Source organism: Eulemur rufifrons, chromosome 16, assembly GCF_041146395.1.
Source record: "Eulemur rufifrons isolate Redbay chromosome 16, OSU_ERuf_1, whole genome shotgun sequence".
In the NCBI taxonomy this organism is placed as follows: domain Eukaryota; kingdom Metazoa; phylum Chordata; class Mammalia; order Primates; family Lemuridae; genus Eulemur; species Eulemur rufifrons.
The window spans coordinates 23,312,504-23,335,548 of record NC_090998.1 but is presented as its reverse complement, the minus strand read 5'-3'; the positions used below and the strand labels follow the sequence as shown (position 1 = coordinate 23,335,548).

At 38.7% G+C, this 23,045-nt stretch overlaps 1 protein-coding gene across 1 annotated transcript in view; it reads left to right on the top strand.

Moving 5' to 3' along the window:
- LMNTD1 (lamin tail domain containing 1) overlaps positions 1-14,468 on the top strand; it is a 54,226-nt gene extending 39,758 nt beyond the window's left edge. Inside the window, exons 8-9 of the mRNA XM_069491206.1 lie at positions 1,932-1,993; positions 14,370-14,468. Of these exons, the coding sequence (XP_069347307.1) occupies positions 1,932-1,993; positions 14,370-14,468 (161 nt within the window). The remainder of the gene's footprint in view (positions 1-1,931; positions 1,994-14,369) is intronic.
- The last annotated feature ends 8,577 nt before the right edge of the window (positions 14,469-23,045 follow it).

Sequence of the window (23,045 nt, the reverse complement as noted above, 5' to 3'; positions counted from 1 at the left end):
GTAAAAAATAATAACTTGAAGGAACACTGAAAAATGCCAAGAGGTACTATGCACATTGTTTTATCAAATTATAGTATCAAAAAATAGGAAGTTTTGTATAAAGAAAAATTACATTACATCCTGTATTCAAAGATAATTATATTCCTCTTCTGTTGCTTACTTTCAGAAAATTTATATTGTAGTATTACCATATATCTGCAGGACTTTTTTTTTTTAAAGAATAGGCAAGTGAGAACAATTTACATCTCTCTTATTACAGCTGACATAGAAGTTTTTTTAAATCGCCAAATAATGAATTAATTGCAAGGTGTTAGTCCTCATAACAGAATAATTAGGTAACATTATGCCTAGCTCTTTCATTTCAAAACATTTCAACATTGCAAAACTAGTGTTTTAAATTGCCCTTTAGTTATGAAAGATTATAACCTCAATTATGTAAATATATGTCCATTTCTTCACATAAGCAAAAAATATGCTTTTAGGAAGTCAGAGTATTCAGATTAAAGTTAGTAGGTGCTAAATGTTCCAGGCTCAAATAACCCAAAAAATTGCCATCACCCAGTGAAACTGAAACAGATACTACTAGTGATAGTCCTGTCATTAAATTTCAAGAACTTATAGATGGGAATTTTCTATAAATGTTTTTAGCTCTAAAATACAGTATTTTTTTTCTTGAGAAACAAGCTTTCAGGGTGCAATTCAAAACCATTAGGAACATACATAAAATATTTACAAGATCTGTTTCATGCCAACAAACTGCTCCAGAAGATGAGAAGTGACGAGCTAGAGTCTTCCCATATCTAAGCCACTGCCTTTGCTAAGGAAAATATCTTAGGAGCGTATCCAGGTCCATAATTTACTGTTCAGAAAGTTTATACAGTGATTATTGATTCTCTAGATTCAGAAAGCAATCAGTGGCTAAGAAAATCACTATTGTTAACCAAAAACATCCTGCATTTTTGTTAATCTTCCTTGCAGATCACATTTTCACATCCAGCATCTAGATATTGTTTCTTTCTAATCAAATACTAGCAATTTAACTTGATAATTCTTCTGAGCCTGCATAGACAAAGAAAGGGTTAGGTTAGGGTATTAGTCAATATTATGCTCCGACTTAGGAGCTTTTCTTGGTTTTTGTTTTTGTTTTTTTTCCCAGAGGAGTTCATTGTTATCTGTGCCTAGAATATTATTTTATTTTTTTGTCTCTTATTTTATAGGAATCAAAACAACATCTTATCTCTGGTCTAGAAGTCCTTTGCACTTGAGATCACTCAATTCAGCACTATTTCAGTTTGATACACTAATTTCGTATGTGGAAATTATATTATATTTAAACAAAGTGACTTTCAATCCCTACTTAACAATATGAGAGTGAGGAAGGCCACTATGTCTGTCACCTCATTCGTCACCAGTGTGGCGTGGACTAACACGGCAGGCATCCCCTTCTGCCCACATACTCCCTCGTGCACCTCCTGATGCAGCCGGAGCCCGTACCCTGCTCCCCGGGCTACTTTGCTTTACGGCAATTGCCGTAAAGTGTAGAAAGCATTCGAGGAATTTTACAGGCAGGTACAATTACTCTAGAGACTTCTATTTTTAAAAAATATATCTTCCAGATGGATTTTTTCCTCTCGAAATTTTGATTAATTATGTCTTGAAATATATGCTTCCTTTTACAATGACTCATTGAAAACTTGGACTTAATCAAATAATACCTTTCAGGTGGTTTTTAAACCACTTGGTTCAAGTCTCCATTAAATACCATCCTTAAGCCATAGATTTCTTCTTCAAACAAAAGAAAATCCTTTTCTTGTTAGCTTAATCCAGGATCTCTTGTAATGTGAAAAATCAATGCTTGGAATATTTATTGGACTGTACTCTTGTCCTTCCCTACCCACACCCCCCAATTTTTTTTTTTTTTTAATTTTCAGGGACCAAGAAAAAGAAGACATCTGAGTTACAAAAGCAAGATGCAGTCATTCAACCTCTAAAGGTAGGTAATAATACCGCAAATTTGCTTTCTCTGCAGAAAAATAATAAGACTAAAATAATTTGCAGAAATGTCTTTAAGAGCCACCAGAACATGGATTATTATATATCCTGTAGCCATGCGTTTTTGTCTTTCTGTTGAATGATGAACTCTCTAAGAATGGGAAATTAGCCAATGTCACGTCTTTACTTTTTGACCCATATCCTCACCCTGCCCTTGTTGTTGGATAAGTAATGAGCCATTGAACTCCAGGGTTACTTCAAATACTCAAAAAACATCTCTGCGACTACACCAGTACATTTCCATTCCTATGAGCAACAGATTATTAATTGTATTAGACAAATTATTCTGGCTGAAGAGGCTGCAGATGCTCTGTAGTTGTGTGTTTTTTAAATGACCCTAAAAGGAAGAAGAGAAACTGCTCTACTGTTCATTTGCTAAATGACCTTGTATCATTTAACCAGTTACTTCCTACTTTGCCTCATCTTTCTCTTGATGATATCAACATCTAAGTAATTGAAGAATATCTCAACAAGGAGGTTTTCTGTTTTTTAAGTGGTTGAGCTTGAACTCTTCCCTAAAAAGCTGATGACGAGGTGACTTTTCGGTCATGGATTCCTCTTAGTCCAGGTCCTTCCCTGGTTCGCATCCTTTGCTGCCCTAGTCCATGATGATCTAGTTATATGTTTTCTTGCCCTTTTTTCTGACTAGGCTTTCTGTTGATTCCTTGGTTTAAATTAAAATTAAAGCCACCCCAGTGCTAACTTAGTATTCTGGACTCTGCAGGCAGAAATGACTTGTTAATAATCCGACTACTCCACACAGCCGGCTGGCCTCTCAGGGTCCCTCTCACGTGTGCACCACCTTTCAGGTTTCTCTGATTGCTCAGCTGTCCAATTTCTTTCAGCTTGTCTCTCCCTAGATTTTCCCTAATCACCTTCTATTTTTCTGCAAGTCATCTGCTCTTTGACAAGCTCGCGTTCACCATTGCTATAGCCTCCCATCCTGTACTTCCAACTTCCTAAAAATGTGATAGCCACAATCTCCCTATTTGAAGCTTCTCAGACACTGCTTACAGGACATTGGGACTGTAAAGGGACTTATTTCCAACCATTTCACTTGAGAGCAAAAGAAACTGAAGTCTGGGCCGGGTGCGGTGGCTCACGCCTGTAATCCTAGCACTCTGGGAGGCCGAGGTGGGTGGATCGTTTGAGCTCAGGAGTTCGAGACCAGCCTGAGCAAGAGTGAGACCCCACCTCTACTAAAAATAGAAAGAAATTATATGGACAGCTAAAAATATATATAGAAAAAATTAGCCGAGCATGGTGGCGCATGCCTGTAGTCCCAGCTACTCGGGAGGCTGAGACAGGAGGATCGCTTGAGCTCAGGAGTTTGAGGTTGCTGTGAGCTAGGCTGACGCCACGGCACTCACTCTAGCCTGGGCAACAGAGTGAGACTCTGTCTCAAAAAAAAAAAAAAAAAAGAAAAGAAACTGAAGTCTGGGCCGGGCGTGGTGGCTCACGCCTGTAATCCTAGCACTCTGGGAGGCCGAGGTGGGCGGATCGTTTGAGCTCAGGAGTTCGAGACCAGCCTGAGCAAGAGCGAGACCCCATCTCTACTAAAAATAGAAAGAAATTATATGGACAGCTAAAAATATATATAGAAAAAATTAGCCGGGCATGGTGGCACATGCCTGTAGTCCCAGCTACTCGGGAGGCTGAGGCAGGAGGATTGCTTGAGCCCAGGAGTTTGAGGTTGCTGTGAGCTAGGCTGACGCCACGGCACTCACTCTAGCCTGGGCAACAGAGTGAGACTCTGTCTCAAAAAAAAAAAAAAAAAAAGAAACTGAAGTCTGAAGAGGTGAGTTACCAAAATTAACCAGTAAATAACCATAAAGCCAGAACTAAGTCCAAGGTGCTTTAAGCGCAAAGAGCTGGAGAATCCAGCCTTGGCTCCCACGGATACAGTCCTTGCTCCCAGAGATCTGAGTTCTGTCTACATGGGGATCGATTTCCTCCAGTTGCTATAACCTCTAGTAGTTGCAGTTGAAATGCAAAGAATGAGATTTGCAATCTGCACAGGCATTAGCAGCCAGCACTTCTACAATTCAATCACCCTTCGCTATCTGTAGCCAGAAGAACATTCTACTGAATCTGCGTATGAGTTGGAAAGGGGACATTGTATTATATATAAAAACAAGAATTTTTTTGTTTGTTTTGGTTGGAAAAAAAATGTGCTGAATTATCTCATTGAATATTGAATAACATAATTTTGGCAGCAGTTTTTAGCTTTTGTCAGACTTGCTCATTTATTAGTTTGCTTAACTAGAGTGTCAAAGATTTGTTCATGGATCCTCTCTATAGAATACTCTGTGGTAGCTTTGATTTTTTTTTTTTTTTAACTCACCCTGTTGTGAACAGTTCTAGGCCTTCTAAGAGGTCTTACTTCTGTCTTCCCAGAGCCTCCACCACCATCTGGTGGTGTCTTTAAGACTGACCATCTATGTGCCCAGGATATTTCTGAAGCCTTCACTGGGAGCAAAATTTTACTTATTCATTTTAACTATCTGTCAGTGAATGACTTGTCTGTGGCTCCTGAGTCTGGCTTGTCAGTTCCTGGAAAATTTTTTAGAGAAGAAGCCACTGTTGGTTCGGTTCTTACTGCTATTCACGGCTAGTCCTTGGTGACTTGTATAGCATTTTACAGCTTTCAAGTTATCTCGTTTGAGCCTATGAGGTGAGCAGGGCTGATACTGTCTCTAGTTTATGACTGAAGAAACTTTCGCTCAGAGAGATTAAGTGACTTACCCAAAGTTGTTTAGGTAGTAAGTGGCTAAGACTAGAATCTCAGCCCAACGCCAATGCTATCTTCCACACCACTCTGCCAACTAAGCTTTAAGATTGTCTTTGTCTTTTTATTATCACACCTCCAAATTGTCTGAAAGAAGTAAACACCACACGTTTAGAAGTAGGACTGGAAGAAACATTTTCATTCAAGACAAGAGGCAACCATGAGAACCTTACGGCTGCTCCATACTGCAAAACAAGTTTCAGGTCCTACTTCCAAAATTGCTAATTTAACAGAATGGCAATTATTGAGATACACATAAATCAAAGCTCAATCTCAGGGGTCTTTGACTGCTAGTCCATTTCTGTGCAACAACTGATTAAAAGCATGCTGTATACTCAGAGTCAGGCTCTCAAATGCTCTCCTTAGTACTTTGCAAAGAAAGTGTGGGAGTTCTGTTGTGTGACTAACGGAAAGTATATGTGGGCAGTGCCACAGAATGCCACAAAAACAGAACTTTCCCCAAGTTAGAGAACTCTGAAAAGACCAGGTAATTTTCCTAATGTGTCTGCCACCTGCCATCTGAACTCTTAGACTTGCTGGGAGACACTGAGGATTCTAGGACAGAGAATCAAAAGGGAAGAAGGAGCAGGGGAAGAATAGGTCTTGTTACATGTCACCAGTGCTGTCCTCAAGAGTTTACAATTGCCTAGGACCTACAGAAAGCACCAAAATTGCAAATGCAGGATATTAAATTCATGACCAGGAAAGTTCTTATACAGAGGAGGCACTCCCATATATTGTGTTGGGCACTCCTAATAAAGTACAGGTGATGGAATCTTTCCATGAACCGAGCTATGTTCTCATGTCTCTTACTGTTCTGCGTGGTACAGACTGGACAGTCTAAACATGGGATGTCCTTCTAGCTCTCCAAGGATCCTTCCATAGGCCCCTGACACAAAGTTTTCATAACAGTTTCTCCTGGGGCCAGTTCTTGGTGAGTGAGGAGTTAATCTTTAACAGCCCAGAAAGAAGGACTACTTTTTAATACTCTTTAGCCTTGCTTGAAGGAGTTTTGAAAGTCTAGTAGTTACAATTTCTGATGCCAGTATTTTCTAGCTATACTTTATGGTGTATTCCTTTAATCTTTGTATTAATAATGTCTCCTCTCAACCCTCAAAGTGATCTATCAACTTCCAAAATTCTTCAAAATTTCATAAATATTTGTTTTCTATAACCTGCTTCCTTCAAAATTTGTTAGCTACCATGTTCTCGTCTTCTCAGCTTCACTTTCACAATGTCGTGGTTCAGTTGCATTGAAGAATAAAAGGACCTCCCATCTAGGCTCCTCACCGTGCTGGTCAAAGACATTCCATAATTTAACACACTAGAAAAAAAAATTTTTTTTTCCTTGGGGCCACAGTGTTTTATTACAAAAATAGAATAAAAACTTCAAAAAACAAAATGATCCTTTCTAATTTAATGAAAAAATTGTTATTTTTTATTGTTTTCTGTGAGTGAGTTATATGCAACTTGAAAAATAGTTCTCATGGCTCCCAAGGTGAAGAGACATGTGAGTTACACATGCTTCACAAGGCCCCAGGCTCAAAACGAGCATGAGTTAAATACAACTCATATGGCAGTTAATGTGTTAAAGAAAATCAAATGCCTGAGCTAAGGTAGCCAGTTCCACTTCCATAGAACACAAATATCTCAGGCTGTGAGGCCTCCTGCTAAGGCTTCTACAGAAGACTCAAGCCAGTTGCATAGAGGAAAAGGAAGCTTGCTTTTTTTCTATTACATTTTAAGTATGGTACCTGGTTTCCTTTAAGTCTGGGGACCATCTTAGATAATTAAAGGAAATGATGACTAGGTATTACTCAAGTACCACTAAGAAGGAAATGAAGGGCGTGAACATTTAGAAATGGGTCAGTAAACTAGTTTCCTCAGAACCATTTTGATCCTCAGATTCAAGGCCAGAAGTATCCATGACTAGCTAATGAGATAGCTAGGTTGCTTAAGAGTCAAAGAGCCCGGCACATCATACGTCACCATGAAAACGGTAACCTAAACAAGTGCACATGTTACAGAGTTGAGTTAGCAGGAAAAAAAAATGAATAATTCTTTCACCTTGGCAAAAGTTGAGGGATAATTTTCTCCCTGCTATTGCTGTCCTGCATCCATGAGTATGATCAAGACCTGCTAATTCCAGGTTTTAATTCAAGATTAACATGAGTGGAAAGACTCTGAACATCTCTACTTTATATTGCTATAACAATTACAGCATATTTCCAGTCGAAATTACATTTCACCATGCATTGCCATTTATTTTTTTTTTGTTCAGGACAATAATATCCAAGTCTAGAGAACACAAAGATGCCCAGCATGTCACAGCCAGCCTTCATCAGACAGGAGAGGAAGCCATCAGCAAGCAAGGAAATGGTTGCTTTTAGAAAAGATAATTCTTTGGGACTTTACTGTAACCATTTCTTGAAGAAGGAGAGCTAGTAGACAAGTTTAAAGTATTTGTTTTCTAAGCAGTTAAGAAGAAAAATATTGGTTAAAAGCAAAACCAGCATAGTCTTTATTTTGGTCACATGAAGTGTCCATGTTATTTCAGTCTATTATACCCTGCCCAGCTATGAGGTCTACAACTTCTGCTCTTTCAGCAGATGCATCTTCCAAACACATACGTTTCAGGAATTATAAACCTTGGGGTCTGATTCTCTAGAGTTGGAATCTGTCTCCTTGAAGTGCAGATTAATTCAGCTTCCTAAGGAAATATTGGGTGAAATTTCTACAGACTAACTAGTTAGGAGTTTTTAAACCTGCCTATACTTATCTCAAATTCAGCCAAAATAGTTTCACCTTCCAGCTTATGATACTATGTACAAAATTCCATGGACAAGAAATGCCAAAGGAACAAAAATGTTTTCATTAAATAATGTGATGGAGCTACCTTTTTAAACTATTACTCTTTATTCTATAGCTATTTTATCTACACCTATCAGCAGCATAGAAGTTGAAAAAATGGAATATTCTCATTATTAATGTTGACCATATTTGTAGTAAGTATGATTGCTTCAGATTCTGAGAAGATATCCTGCCTATACCTTGTAGCCCTACTTAATTTAATTTAAATATATATATATATATATCATATACAGGAAGATGGAGTGCATAGTGTCTTGGGATGTGAGAATTTTTCCCTAATAGCTGCTTTAAAAAAATAAAGAGTAAAACAACCCAAAAATGTATTGGTGGTGACCATGAATAGAAGCTCATTGAATTTTGTTGATTTATTATATCCAAACACCAAGAGCTAGGCCGGGCGCGGTGGCTCACGCCTGTAATCCTAGCACTCTGGGAGGCCGAGGCGGATGGATCTCTCGAGGTCAGGAGTTCAAGACCAGCCTGAGCAAGAGTGAAACCCTGTCTCTACTAAAAATAGAAAGAAATTATCTGGCCAAAAAATATATATATATATACAAAAAATTAGCCAGGCATGGTGACGCATGCCTGTAGTCCCAGCTACTCGAGAGGCTGAGGCAGTAGGATTGCTTAAGTCCAGGAGTTTGAGGTTGCTGTGAGCTAGGCTGACACCACGGCACTCACTCTAGCCCGGGCAACAAAGCGAGACTCTGTCTCAAAAAAAAAAAAAAAAAAAAACACCAAGAGCTAAAAATACCTAATTTAAAAAAAAATATGCCAAGGGATTAAAACATATGCTTGTCCACCAGTGTTCAATACAGCATTATTCACAATAGCCAAAGGATGGAAACAGCCCAAGTGTCCATCAACACATGAATCAATTTTTAAAAATGTGGTATATGATGCAATGAAATATAAGGCCGGGCGCGGTGGCTCACGCCTGTAATCCTAGCACTCTGGGAGGCCGAGGTGGGCGGATCGTTTGAGCTCAGGAGTTCGAGACCAGTCTGAGCAAGAGCGAGACCCCATCTCTACTAAAAATAGAAAGAAATTATATGGACAGCTAAAAATATATAGAGAAAAAAAAAATTTAGCCGGGCATGGTGGTGCATGCCTGTAGTCCCAGCTACTCGGGAGGCTGAGACAGGAGGATCGCTTGAGCTCAGGAGTTTGAGGTTGCTGTGAGCTAGGCTGACGCCACGGCACTCACTCTAGCCTGGGCAACAGAGTGAGACTCTGTCTCAAAAAAAAAAAAAATGCAATGAAATATTATTCAGCCAAAAAGAATGAGGTTCTGATACATGCTACAAGATGGGTAAACCTGGAAAACATTTTGCTAAATGAAATAAACCAGACACAAAAGGACAAATATTTATTATGTGATTTCACTGATCTCAATAGGAAAATTCACAGAGATGGGAAGTATAATAGAGTTTGCCAGGGGCTGGGCTGCGGAGGGGAGAATGGGAAATTATTTTATGTGTACAGAGTCTCTATTTAGGATGATGAAAAAAGTTCTGGAAATGGATGATGGTAATGGTTGCAGAACATTGTGAATGTACTTAATGCCACTGAATTGTACGCTTTAAAATCATCTAAATGGTTTAAGAAATACCTCTATTAAAATCTGACTGGTATTTCCAGGTGGAAAAAAAGATCGTATTGCAGTCTAAAGCATCTGAGAAGACATCCATTGCTTGACAAAATAATTACTCAAGTATTTTTGGTTATGATGCAACATAAATGCTTTCTAATTGCTATACCACACGGGATCACATTATTTCCTCATTCTTCGGACACTCAGGATTAGACTTGTATATTTTCAGAAAACTGTCCTTAACACTTCATGCCACTTTGCACCATTAAGTATTACCGTGTGTTAGCTAAACTGTGGAGGCCATTCTGTCTTTGTCGTGGTTACTGTAGAAACTATACAGTCATGATGTTTGGAGGCGACTAGTAAGGAATTTGAGTGTACAATAAAAGTTAACTTATTTCATGCTTTAAAATTGCTTCCATCTGTCACTATTTGTGATGATTGTCATGTTCACCTTGGGAGTATAAACATGCAACCAAAGGGCTCTTGACTATGGCCAACAAGCAATCTCACCCCTAACAGACTTCCCTCCCAATCTCTTCCCCTCAAAGTTTTGTAATAGAAACACACGAAACAAGTGGTATGTAAGGTTCAGGTGTTTTCAATTATTTCTCTCATATGAGCAGAGGTTTCCTAGATCTAAAACAGGTTTCAACTCAAAGAGTTTTCCTTATATTTGAAGATGGTGTAGTTTCAGGAAAATTTCTTATACATATATCTCTGATTCATTGATGCTTCATCAATAAAATATCTTCTCTGAGCCCTTCTACACAATTATTTCCTGCATGGGTGGTCAAAAACATGGTACATTTAAGTATTGCTTACTTTTGTGAAGCATGCTCTTAGAAAGTGTATAACCTTTTGCCCTGACAAGAAAGAGAGAAATTAATGCTCAGTGCTGGGATTTGTAGAAGATTCCTTGTCAGTCACATCACCATGGAATGTTCCAGCACAATGTCTCATCTTCCTGCTCAAGGACTGTCAGTCTCTCTCTACTGTGGTATCGGTGGGGGAAGATAGACTCATCCCTGCTCGTATGAATCATCAACTGCCTAAATGCTGATGCTCAGGCAGGACTATTCAGGGATGATCAAGAAAGATAGAGTGTTTGCAGCATTTTATTTTCCTAAGTTTCTATGAATGCAAGTTAGAAGATTGACTTTTTAGGTCTCAGCAGCCTTATAGCAGTGGGCTTTATCTTATGGTGCCAGAAATTTGCCACTTCATTATTGCCCTCTGAAGGTATTGGCAGCACCATTTTTAAATACCTTACAGGAATTGTGAGGCTTGTTTCAGTTACATTTGAAGGGACATTGTTAAATAATGTTCACTTTAGGGATGAATTACAATGAAAAGGTAATCCAAAACTTTGCCAAATACTCCCCAGATAGGTAAACATTTTAACAGCCTCCGCATACGCACACACACACATGCACACACACACACTTTATGATTTCGGCAGGAAATAGTAAAAGAAATTATGAAAGGATAAACACTGTTCTGATGATAGTGTTTTTGATTAATTGCCTATGAGCTTTGAAGAGAAATCCAAATTTTCAGATCACTATCAGGGCTGAGAGTTCATGCAGGGGGTAAACTCCTGCTGTTCTTGGCTTTTTCTCCCAAGTCTAAGTAGACGAGACATTAGCGTTTAACCATCTCAGTAAGTTTTAAATTTGCAGCAACAATACAACTTTACAGGAGATGGTAAAAGGGTATAAAGTTTTCACTTAAACAGGATGAATAAGTTCGGGAGATCTATTGTACAGCATGGTGACAGTTTGTACAGTCAGTATTGTATACTTGAAAATTGCTAAGAGAGTAGATCTTGTATGTTCTCACTTCAAAAAAACGGTAAGTATGTGAGAAAATGAATATGTTAATTAGCTTGATTTCATCATTTTAACAATGTAATCATATCTCAAAATATGTTGTACGCTGTAAGTACACATGATTTTTATTTGTCAATTCTACCTTAATAAAGCTGGGGTGAGCCAATATGACTTTGTGCTTAGATAATATAAATGGTTACCACTCAATTATCTATGTTTATGAAAGTACTGACTTAAAATATATCTATATAGATATATTCATATTCCTATTTGGAATATTTTATAAATATAACTAGATACAAGTAGAAATTTAGTTTTATTTTTGAAGTGTCTTCTAATATTTTACTTTTCTTAGGTTAAAGATAGTTTCTGTATGTTGAATGCCATGAGATTACTAGCCTGTTGTTTAAATTTTATGACAGCATGAAAAAATGTATGACTTTTGGAATTGTTTGAGAACAGTATTAACTGTTCTAAGTAGGTTATGTTACGTATGTGTCTATATTGTGGTCCTGAAAAAGAGGGGAAAAGGTTTTTCTAAAGAAGAGGTCAATATGATTACCAGGTGGCCAAATTTTGCCTTAATATCAACAGATTGCAAAGATCAGTAATAAACCTTTTGTCTACCTTCTATCTGCATAGCACATTGTATGTTTACATTAGTCGATGAATAATTTGAGTTCAGATAGGAGGAAAATAGTAACTATGAGCATAACTACTCACAGGAAATGTTTTTGAAGTTCGTGTCTTATGCTTCCCCCTATGCTGAAGGCAGTTGTAGGGACCACAAGGGGCGCAGGGATAGGTCGGGGTGGCGAAGGAATCCCTCTGCATGATGGCTCTTGTTCACATGGCAGGCAAACCAGTCCTAATCGAATGTTCATGCCCACACTGTCCTCTCGTAAGGCAGCCTGGGCTTCCTCATACCTCGTGCCAAGGTTCTGAGAGTGAGTGTCCGAAGAAACAGGAAGTGGAAGCTGCCACTTCTTAGGGTCTGGATGTGGAAACTGACCGTGTCACTCTGCCATGTTCTATTAGTCAAGAAGTTACAGAGCCTAGCTTTAAGGAGAGAGAACATAGACCTCACCTCTGAATAGAAAGCTTGTCAAAAAATGTGCCATTTTAAAACCACCACCATGTGTAAATCACCAAGCAGATACGCACTACTTTTCACCTTGGTCCAGTCTTTTTAAACTCAACTGGGAATGTCTTTTCAATCTTGAAAAATAAAACATATCCCCAAGTTCAGCTGATGTACCCACTGAATCCTGATATTTCAAGAATCACAACAAAACAGACAAGAAAATATGACCTCTTTATCTTTATTTCGGTTATATTATAAGTTTAATTGAAACAAGGAAAACATGTTTAAAATATTTCTCTGTAGCAGCATTTAGCTCTAGAGATCACAAATTAACTCTTAATTTCTTTCACCACCTTTCCAGGACCCCTCACCATCTTTTCCTCTTCCTTGAATCACAAAATCCATCTGGATTAGTGGAGATATATGGTGAAGGGCTTATAGTTGTTCGTTCAGTTTTTATTTTGCAAGCTTATTTTTCCCTGTTATGCATTTTAATCATCAGATATTTTTTGAGCATCTATTATATACTAAGCACTGGAATGAAATACATGGCTCATGCCTTTATGGAAGTCATAGACCAACGGGAAACATACTTATATCCAAATATTTAAAGAATCATAGAAGTACTATAATAAAGCTAAATATAATACAAAATCCTTCAGAGAATAAGAGTTGCAGATAGGTGCCAAGGAGCTGATTTTAAGAGAGAGATAAGATGCTTCGGGCAGATAGAGAAAAGGAAGGCTGATCAGGATCTACAGCAAATACATGGAATGTACTGGGCGGTTTTGAGAAATGGTCATTTATATTGGTACACTGAGAATATGGGAAAAAAGAAGCAACAAGGAGATGAGAGTGAAAAGGTAGATTGAGTCAAATCATGAGTTTTGTGTTCTGGGGCCAAGTGTTCCCGTAAGTTACAGAACTTGCTCCCGTAAGTTATAGAAGAGAAATAGTCATTCCAGATTCTCCTTTGGAGTCTGGCAGTACATAGGATAGTGACAGATGAAGATAGAATTTGTCCCACTACAACATGGTGGGTTTTTTCCTAAGAAACCTCAACTTTTCTAATCTTGCTTTTTATGACTTGCTTTAATTTAAAAAAAAAAAAAACTTTTTAGTAAAAAAATATGGACTAGGGCATTTCTGCACATGTATAGTTATAAAGTCTAAAAATCATTGATCAAATACAGTGATTACATCTAGCTTTGGCCTCAGAGTAAATGTCTGTTGTTGCTATCAGCATAGGCATCTTAAAATTCTTCTCACCTTTATCATCTACTATTAGAATGAACAAAGCATAAAATACTCAAGGCAGCCATGGTTTGTAGACAGGTTCTTTTTTCTCCCAGAAATTCAGTGTTAAGTCAACATCAATCTGCACAATGTAACTCATGTTCCCTAATTAGTAAATGACATATCGTCCAATCCCCATATGAAAATATGCTATAGGGAAATTTGCCATGTGCAAGGAGCTGTCTCAGGAAGTGAGGAGGGTAACCTGTGAAGGGGAGAGATTAGAGATAAGAACCTAAATTGAAAAGTTGGCTTGAATTATTATACTAAGCCTATGCTATAAAATTTTCAGGTAGAAACTTGATGGAGGATGGGGAGATATTCTAATCTTAAAACTTTTAAGAAATGTGTTAATAAGATTGACTGATAAGCTTTTCTAAACTTGTCCTATCAGTTTTGCCAAAATGCAAATCTGCCCCACTTAGCTCATGTTACCATTCAAGATCCCACAGTAACTCTTACTCACCTATAGTTTGAAATCTAAAGTTAACTTTAAAGTATGTTAAGTCTTGATTTCTGGTCACATTTCTCCTTTCTGTATCTATTTCCATAATTACTACCTCAATTAGCACCTTATTTTTATATACATTATCAACTCCTTAAATGTTCCCAAGGACTCCAGCTTGCTTGAGTTACCTTATTCTTTTAAAATGCTAACAAAAAATTGGCTTGTAACCTCCCCCAACCCAGCACCCCACCCCCTACAATGGGAAATTTGTTATCCTCTCCCAATAGCTCTTGAGATTGTTGACGGTTTGGGGGATAAGCCACCCTGGTCACTAATGACCTCCTGCTGATTCCCCATGGCCCATTCTTGTGTTGCCTTCTGTCCATGCTGTTCTTTCCCCACAGCACGTCCCTGTCAGGCTGGCACCACCCTTCAACCTCTCTGTTTGGAGTCGTTTGGCCATCACCATCTCTAGAAACTTCTCAAAGACTTTCTCCCCCTAGAGGCATGTTGTTCCATCAACCTTCCTTCTTAGTCTCATTTCCTTAGCTTCATAGTCCCATCCCAGCTCCACTCACTCCCCCCCCACCACTGGAGACTTTCCTGTTACTTCTCTTGTGGAAAGTTTATCTTTCTAGCTTTTTTGGTTAAAGGAAGTCTTCTTCTAAAAAGACAGAGATTTCGGATATAAAGCAGTCTTCTGCACATTGCATTATACCCATTGCCCCGTTCTCTAAACAGTATTTGATTTTATCAATATAAAATGCTTAAATGTTATTTGGTCATGTTCCCTAATAGTTTCATAGAAAGAAGAGGAAAAAAACAATGATTGAGCATGTAATGAGTCCCTGAACTAGATACTTTTAACTAGTTCTCATTTTATCTTCAGGCATCACTGCGCCCCCAACTCTAGCAGTTGGCTGGGGTGCATCTGCGGCTGCTCCATTGAGATTCACCTCGGTCAATTGCCTAGTCTATTTCACTTTCATAAAGGCATGCCACTTTGCCTTTGGTACCCTGGAGTAATGCTAGTCAAAGATTAGTCCCTGTAGCAGTTGCATTGCATTAGCTGGGAGCTCGATAGAAATCTATTATCTTAGAAAACCCTCCACCAGACCTACTGAATTAGAGCCCACATTTTAATTCTGCGGGGTGTGCACGTCAAATTTAGAGAAGCACTAAAGTAGAATTACTGTGTTCACAGAACCTACACAAATGCTTGTTGATTAAGGTCTTTGTTCAACTAGGACTGTTGGCTCAGTGTCAGGAGATGTTGCTAACCCTGTATCCCCAGCAGAAAGACCAAATAGTTTTGTGGTGCAAAAGTAAAGAGAAGAAAAGGCTTTAGTTCTCAAACTATTTGCAAAAACTTAAAATGTGATTTTCATGTTTCTAGTTCCCTTCCACACTTCCATAAAATAAGGTTTCCTTTTTTCATACCTTAAATGTAAGTGCTTCACATCTAACTTTTTTGAATTGATCCATTCCACCTAGATAATAGATTTGTTACTTTTGGTCATTGGCAATTTAAGAATATATGTTTTGTTCAGATTAGCAATTGCCAAGGATTTCAGAAATGATATCCTTGAAGGAGGTATTATTTAAACATCACTTAACATTCGGAAAATTTTATTAACTAAACCCTCTTTGAACTTGCCAAGTGGAGTTTTTTGCTAGTTCTTTTGCAACTAGCAAAAAGCCCGCTATGGATATCTGTCATTATCCAGTGTTTCTTTGCCAGCCGTAGGTTTGTTTACTTGCTTCTTTCTAACTTCTTAAAAAGGAGGGATTAGAGAAAAGTAAGGGATAGTGTTAGAGAAGAATACGTTACACATTATAGGCTTATCCAAAATCTTCAAATGCTGAACAAATTGAGGGGTGAGAGAGCAGGAAGCTCAAAAGGATACTTGCTAAACCGGTTTTTATTGAAACCCAGATTAAAAAGAAACTGAACTTTCTGGTTTCCTTTGTGATTTTATCATTTAAGTTTTCACAGTCTTTCTTTGGCATCAAAATAAATCTTTCTAATGTATTACCTTAATTAAACCAATAAATTTATAGCCACATCATAAAGATTTTGGAAGCTATACACACAAACATACTTGAAGTCAGTACATACAATCCTTATATCCTGAATCCTTATTCTCCTTTTTGTTTTTCAATATTATTGGGTTTTCTTTTGTTATTTCATCATAGGCATAGAATAACTATGTAAAATGGCCATTGGGTAGAATCTCTCATAAGTTGTTTTTTTTTTTTCTCATAAGTTATTTACCCATTCGTCTATGGGATATTTAAATTATTTCCCAAATGTTTCTTATTGTAAACAATGCTTCAAGAAACATACTCATGCAAATTATTTTTCTACATGAACATTTTTATTTTAAAACTAAAGTATAATTTAGAAAGAATTTAACTCCAATTGAGAACTCTAATTAGACAAAGTATGAATATTTTTTAAGTATGTCTCGCCCATTCTCAACTTCCCCAATTTTTTTTTTAATTTCCAGAAGAGAAACCCAAAAGTAACTAAGAAACTTAAACACACTTACTTTGTTTCTCATTTATCTGGCAAGTTGGAGGTTAATCGATTTTTGGCTGAACTTTGCCTATGTAGACACAACCATAAGGACTAGTCAGCAAGTCAAAGCTCTTGATCCTCTAAGTCATATTTAGCTCTGCAGATTATTTATATCAGCAAAGAAGTGTTTTAACCCAGGAGTGAAATGGTTAGAATTCTCATCCATAAATTTTCTGCAGTTACTGCCCAAGGAACTTCATTGAGCTTTATTCATTAACTATTCAGTCGTAAAGGCCCACACAGATGTTTCTTGTACCCATTTTATTCTCTGCTGCCTGTCCTTCCGTTTTAAGTGGTATGTCAAAATCCAAGGGGAAAACAAATTCTCAAAGAAATGATGAGCACATAAATACCCCAGAGCTAGAGTCCCCAAGCCCCCACCCGCCCCACCCCCAAACTCACAGCAGGAGGCGAGTAGTGAAGCTTCATCTGTATTCACAGCTGCCCCCCAGCTCCACCTCCTGGCAGATCAGCAGCAGCATCCGATTCTCACAGGAGCGTGAACCCTACTGTAAACTGCGCATGTGAGGGATCTAGGTTGCACACTCCTTATGAGACTCTAATGCCTGTTGATCTGAGGTGGAGCTGAGGCAGTGATGCTAGCACTGGGGAGAGGCTGCAAATACAGATTATCAATAGCAGAGAGGTTTGACTGCACAATAAACATAATGCGCTTGACTCATCCTGAGACCATGCCTCCCCCTCCCCCAATCCATGGAAAAATTGTCTTCCATGAAACCCGTCCCTGGTGCCAAAAAACTTGGGGACCACTGCCCTAGAGTTAGGAGGAAAGGAGTAGTGAATTGTGTGGCTGTAGTTTTGCAGAGATCTTGTCACTGCTTTGAAAACCTTAACTTAAAGATGCTTTGCCAAACTAGATGGGTGATGTAGGGAACACACATTCTGAAGAGACTTTACCAGACTAGATGTGTGATGTAGGGAACACACATTCTGAAGTGCGCTGTGGCCGGGCAGCATTCTTTTCTGTGAACACAGAATCTCTGGGCCTCAGAATTCTGTTGACAAATGATAATTAATTTAATTGTGAACAGCTGTTTCCTCAGCCTGTGATTCATTGAGGGGGCAGGACACAAACACAGGCAGCCAGCCAGGCACTGGGAAGACGACAGGAGTCTGGGAGCATCCTGTGCTCACTCTGGAGACACGAGAGAGGCTTCTCTGGAAAAATTCACAATGTGGTAGGTACCACTTTATTTCCTCTTTCTTCGTGTTAGTGAGAGCCGCTTCTCTCTCATCCTGGAATTTTATTACTCGGGAACATTAGCAAAGGATCCATCCAGACTTTAACTAATTTTGTTCAAAAGGAGAAAAGACACTCCCAAATCATTGTCAAAAAGCATAACGGGTCAACAGATAGGTATTAACACTCCCTCATTGTGGCAGTTAGATTTGTGTTCAATCCCAGGCTTTCTTTTTTTTTCCTCATGAAAGTAGACTGACTACCTTAGAACTTTAAGATTATCTCTGCCAGCTATAAAAAACATAATTACTGGGAAATGTAAAATTAAAGCTGATGGAGACTGAGGAAGCTAACGTGGTCCTGGGGTCAGCAGGCAGTGTTACATTATTTGGTCTCAATGTGTTACCTGTTACTGATTCTAATCAAACTCAGCCAATTAATCACTTTACCTCGTAACTGTCAAATATGTACATTCTGAGGGCAATAATTTTATAGCCTGAAGTTTAAAATGGAGTATGAGGAATCACTTCTTTGGTTTTTGCCTCCATTCTACTCTCATATTTATTGTGAACTATCTTCCAGTTTATTTCATTTGTATCTAATCATGTACAATCAGCTATTTTCCATTACCACAAGGCAAAGTACTGCTGAAGAGACTTGGGTTTCATAAACACTACTGCTTTGCTCAGGGTGTTTAAATAGAAACCCAGAAAATTTTATTTTCAATCTTCTTTCATATACACATATATATATGAATGAAGAAACAAGATGTTACTATATGTTGGTCGCCTAAAGATGTACCCAGTGACCTAACTTATTAAGTAAACTGGGCAGTTAAATTTTGATTTGAAAGAAGCCTTGAAAAATCCGACTGCTCTGCAATCTCTCTACTGTCACAGCTATCACACGGGATACCCCCTTTAGGGATTTGAAGAATTTCTGTTGGGATTTAGCTTATTGTCTATCCAGGCACAATTTAGTAGGGATAAGTTCGAGATTTTTCGGAGCCAACCTCATTTCAAATCCCTGTTCTATTGTCTTTGAATCATCGAAAGTTCTCCAAATAATTGCAGCATTAGTATCCAACCTCTACATCCAGGCTGCACAGAAATCTGGAAGGGACTTAAAAATGTCAGACCATATGTATCAAATTTTGGTTTAGAAATACTTTGGTCATTGAACACATGATCTATAATAGAAGAGTAATATATGAAGCTATTGCAAACAATACATGCAATACAGAATGACACACCTGCTGTGTCACAGGGACCGTTCTCGATGCTGGGGAGATCTTCAATACAGGCCAGAAGCAGGAAACAGATAAAAATCCTTGCCTTCAAGAAGCTTGTATTTCAGTGATGGGAGACTGACAAAAACGAAATAAGCACACTAATACAGCATGCTCAAAGGTGGGGAAATGCTGGAAAGTACAATGGAAGGATGACAAGGGACTGCTGGAGGGGGGTTATTGAGATTTAAACAGGATGGACAGGGAAGGTGTCACTGAGAAGGTGACACGCCAGCCAATCCTGAAGAAAGTGAGGGAACTAGCTTGTGGAACATGCAGGGAAGAGGGCAGCAGTAGGAGTGGCAAGCACGGAGACCCAGTGGTGGGAGGAGCAGGAAGGAGGAATGGCTGGAACCAGTGAGTATGGGGAAAGAGGAGAAGAATATCTCATCAGAGAGGTGAGCTGTCGAGCAGGTCTTGTGGAGCCTCATGGAATAAATTACTTTGATCCTAAGGATTCTTGAACATCACAAACACCAGATCTCAGGGCAGCAAGTAGACAGGCCTCCATGTGAGATAGGGGTTTCTTAGCTCATGGTTGACCCCCAATAGCTCCTCAGTTGGCTTGACTAACTCTGCTGTTACCTGTGAATTTCAAATCATTTAGAGACTACACAGACACATGCATCTGAAAATACAGTAACACAAGTTAGTGTCTGGTGACAGGCAGACAAGGTGCTGACAGACTTCAGCAGAGAAAAAAAATCAGGCATTGAATTCAGGGAAGTATTTGAAGATGAAGGGAGAATGAAGCTAGATTTTCAAGGATCCTTGCTGTTTGGAAAGGGCAGCACAAAGTAGAACAATTCTGCATTAGCTATGGCAGAAAAGCACAGGTCCGTTCAGCAGACAGAGGACTAAATTTTTTGACAGCAGCATAGGATTGGAAAGCCTCTTCACATCCTACCACCCCTCTGCACCTAGGGCGGCTGCTAGACCATACAACACCTTTCTGCAAATTCAAGAAAGGTTCCCCCTCTTCAAGATACTTTCCTTTCATCTGTTGGAAAGTTGTAGCATACTGACTTTGTGAGGGCAAGATACTTTACTGCCATCTGCCAGAAAATCATGGTAAAATACAAATGCACTGCATCTACAATAGAAGTACCCACCCTCAAGTTGAGCACTGCACAAACCATACCACCATGCATGGCAGCCATGCATGTAGGAGGAGGTGTGAATAAGTCTAGACAGGAGCTATCTTTTCTAATCTGAGGCTGCTCAGAATGATCAGGAAAAATCTCATGGCTATGTTCAGCCGTTTCATGACAAATCTGTGTTCTTCCATCCCAGCCGGGCCTCTGTGCTGGTCACATCCCTCAACTTTCCTGAACCTCATCTACTTTTCCAAACTCTAATCTCATCCCTGAACTCTTACTTTTAACCAGTAACTTCTATCTCAACTTTTCTTCCTTCCAACTTGTTATCCTCTGTCTTCCCCATCCCCCCCTCTTCTCTCAGGGGAAAGAGTTGCCCCTGCTACTTTCCACCACCAATGTTATCCCTACCGATCTTCACTAGAACAATGCCCTACTCATTCTTTTCCTCTGATTTCTTAAGTTTTTCCCTCTGTTGCCTCCTGTCCCTGAGGTCAAAGATGCTCCCAGCTCCTTCATATGTTGAAATAAACTTTCTGTCAGCCTCACTTTTCCTTCAGGATATCTTTACCATCTCACTTTCTCTTTGCTGATAAGCTTCTAGGAAAAAAAAATAATGTAATGTTTCTTCATATGAAAGCTATGGGTTTCCCTTCAGAAAAATATTCATATCAGCAACATTCAGATTTTTCCTCTGATTTCAAGAAGTTGATGGAGCCTCTGAAGCCCATCCACTGGCTCTGCAAGGGTCCAGGAGGGGTGACAGAAGGACTTGGTGTGATGATGATGGCCCTGGGGGTATCTGGCCATGGAAATAGCTGCACTTCAGCTTATTAGGGTAGCCCTGGAAATCTGGGAGATTTTTTTAAAAAATCATTTCTCTGAACCAGTCCAACAATGTGAACGTTACTCATGGTTTTAATATCCACGTAAATAAAGTATAGAATCTAAGGAAGTCAGAACTGGGGAAAACCTTAGAAATCATTTAGTCTAGAGACCTCGGTTTTACCAGTTCAACCCAAGCATCCATGCAAACCTGGGTCGGTTTTCAACCTCTTTATTCTTTGATTTCCTTATCTGTAAAATGGAGACAGTAAACACGCCTACCTCATAGAGCTATGGAATGGATTAAATTAATTGAGACGAGAATGTAAAGAATTCAGCATATTGTCTAACACACGGAGCTCAATAATAGATCAGTCTCATTTTGTTATAATTATTATTAATCTAGTTACTAGAAAAGCAAGAAGAGAAGTCAAGTCCCCAAGGCTTGCTCCACAAGGATCCAAACATTTGTGTTGCTGTATAAAACTGGTACATTGTAGATGCTTGATAACATAAAGATTTCTGCTACTCTTGCCTTCCAAACTCCTGTGAAAAACAAGTGAATGGTTAGTTTTGTTTTTTTTTTTTTTTTTTTTTTGAGACAGAGTCTCACTCTGTTGCTTGGGCTAGAGTGCCGTGGTGTCAGCCTCACTCACAGCAACCTCAAACTCCTGGGCTCAAGCGATCCTCCTGCCTCAGCCTCCCGAGTAGCCGGGACTACAGGCATGTGCTACCATGCCAGGCTTACTTTTTCTATATAAATTTTTAGTTGTCCATATAATTTCTTTCTATTTTTAGTAGAGATGGGGTCTCACTCTTGCTCAGGCTGGTCTCGAACTCCTGAGCTCAAACAATCCACCCGCTTCGGCCTCCCAGAGTGCTAGGATTACAGGCGTGAGCCACCACGCCCAGCTGGATGGTTAGTATTAAATGGATAAAATTGTTTGCCTTAGATTTTTCTTTTTAGTAAACAAAGTTATTTTGGGTATAGACATCACAAAAGAAGAGCATGTGCAATTATTTAACCATTTACATTGACTGGTAAATCTCTTTCCTCATAACTGTGGTTTTCATTGAATATTCAGTGAAGACTTTGATTCCAGGATGAGATCCATGGTTAACCACAAAGCTGGAGTAATATTGTTCCCTGATTGTTCAGATTGTTGTTGGCCTACATGCCCATATTATTTAAATGAGAATATTAAACTAAAATAACTTTATCATTATTCATTATTTTTGTTGTTTCTGTAATTATTATTATAAATACACCAAATTATTAAAGGAACGAATAGTTATAGAATCCCCCAGTCATTTTAAAGAGAATATTCAGAAATTGTTTTCTGGATGTACATACAATGAGAACTATATTTCAAATAAATTTAGATGTTTTGAAACTTTTTAGAAGTTTTTAAAATGTGAGAACACTTTATAATGCCAATAGTCAAAGAATAGTCATTTGATAAATATTTTCAAAATCCAGTAAAAGCTATTTAAACTTAGATTTATTTTCTGCTACTAGTTTTAAAAATCCATTAAAATGTAATCTCATTCATTCTCCTCCCTTGAGGAAGGACCACATTTAACACCAACTTAGCCAGATACATATATTTTTTTTAATAAATGAAAAGTCTCCAGAGGAGGTTCTATTGTCTGTCTTTGCCTCACTGGCAAAAACACAACCAACTTACAAACAAAAACACATTGTGTCTTCATGGTCTTGACAAAAGTAAATGATTTATTTCCCTTCACTTATCTTGCATTTTGAAAAAGCATGCTACTGTGTACAGTGCTCCTGCGGGAGTGATCTGGAGTTCCTTCAGCCAAGTCAGGCCTGGCTAACACCTGGCATTTCTCAGACATAATTTCATCTCCACAGTCCTCGGTGCCCTTCTCTGGTATCTAAGACATTGCTACATAGCATTGGCCTGCCACCCCTGAGCAAAATTATCTAGGAACTTGAAAAGTGTGGCAAACACTTTTAATGCCTACCTGCTATGGTTTGGATATTTGTCCCCTCCAGATCTCATGTTGAAACTTGATCGTCAGTGTTGGAGGTGGGGTCTGATGGAAGACGTTTGGGTCATGGTG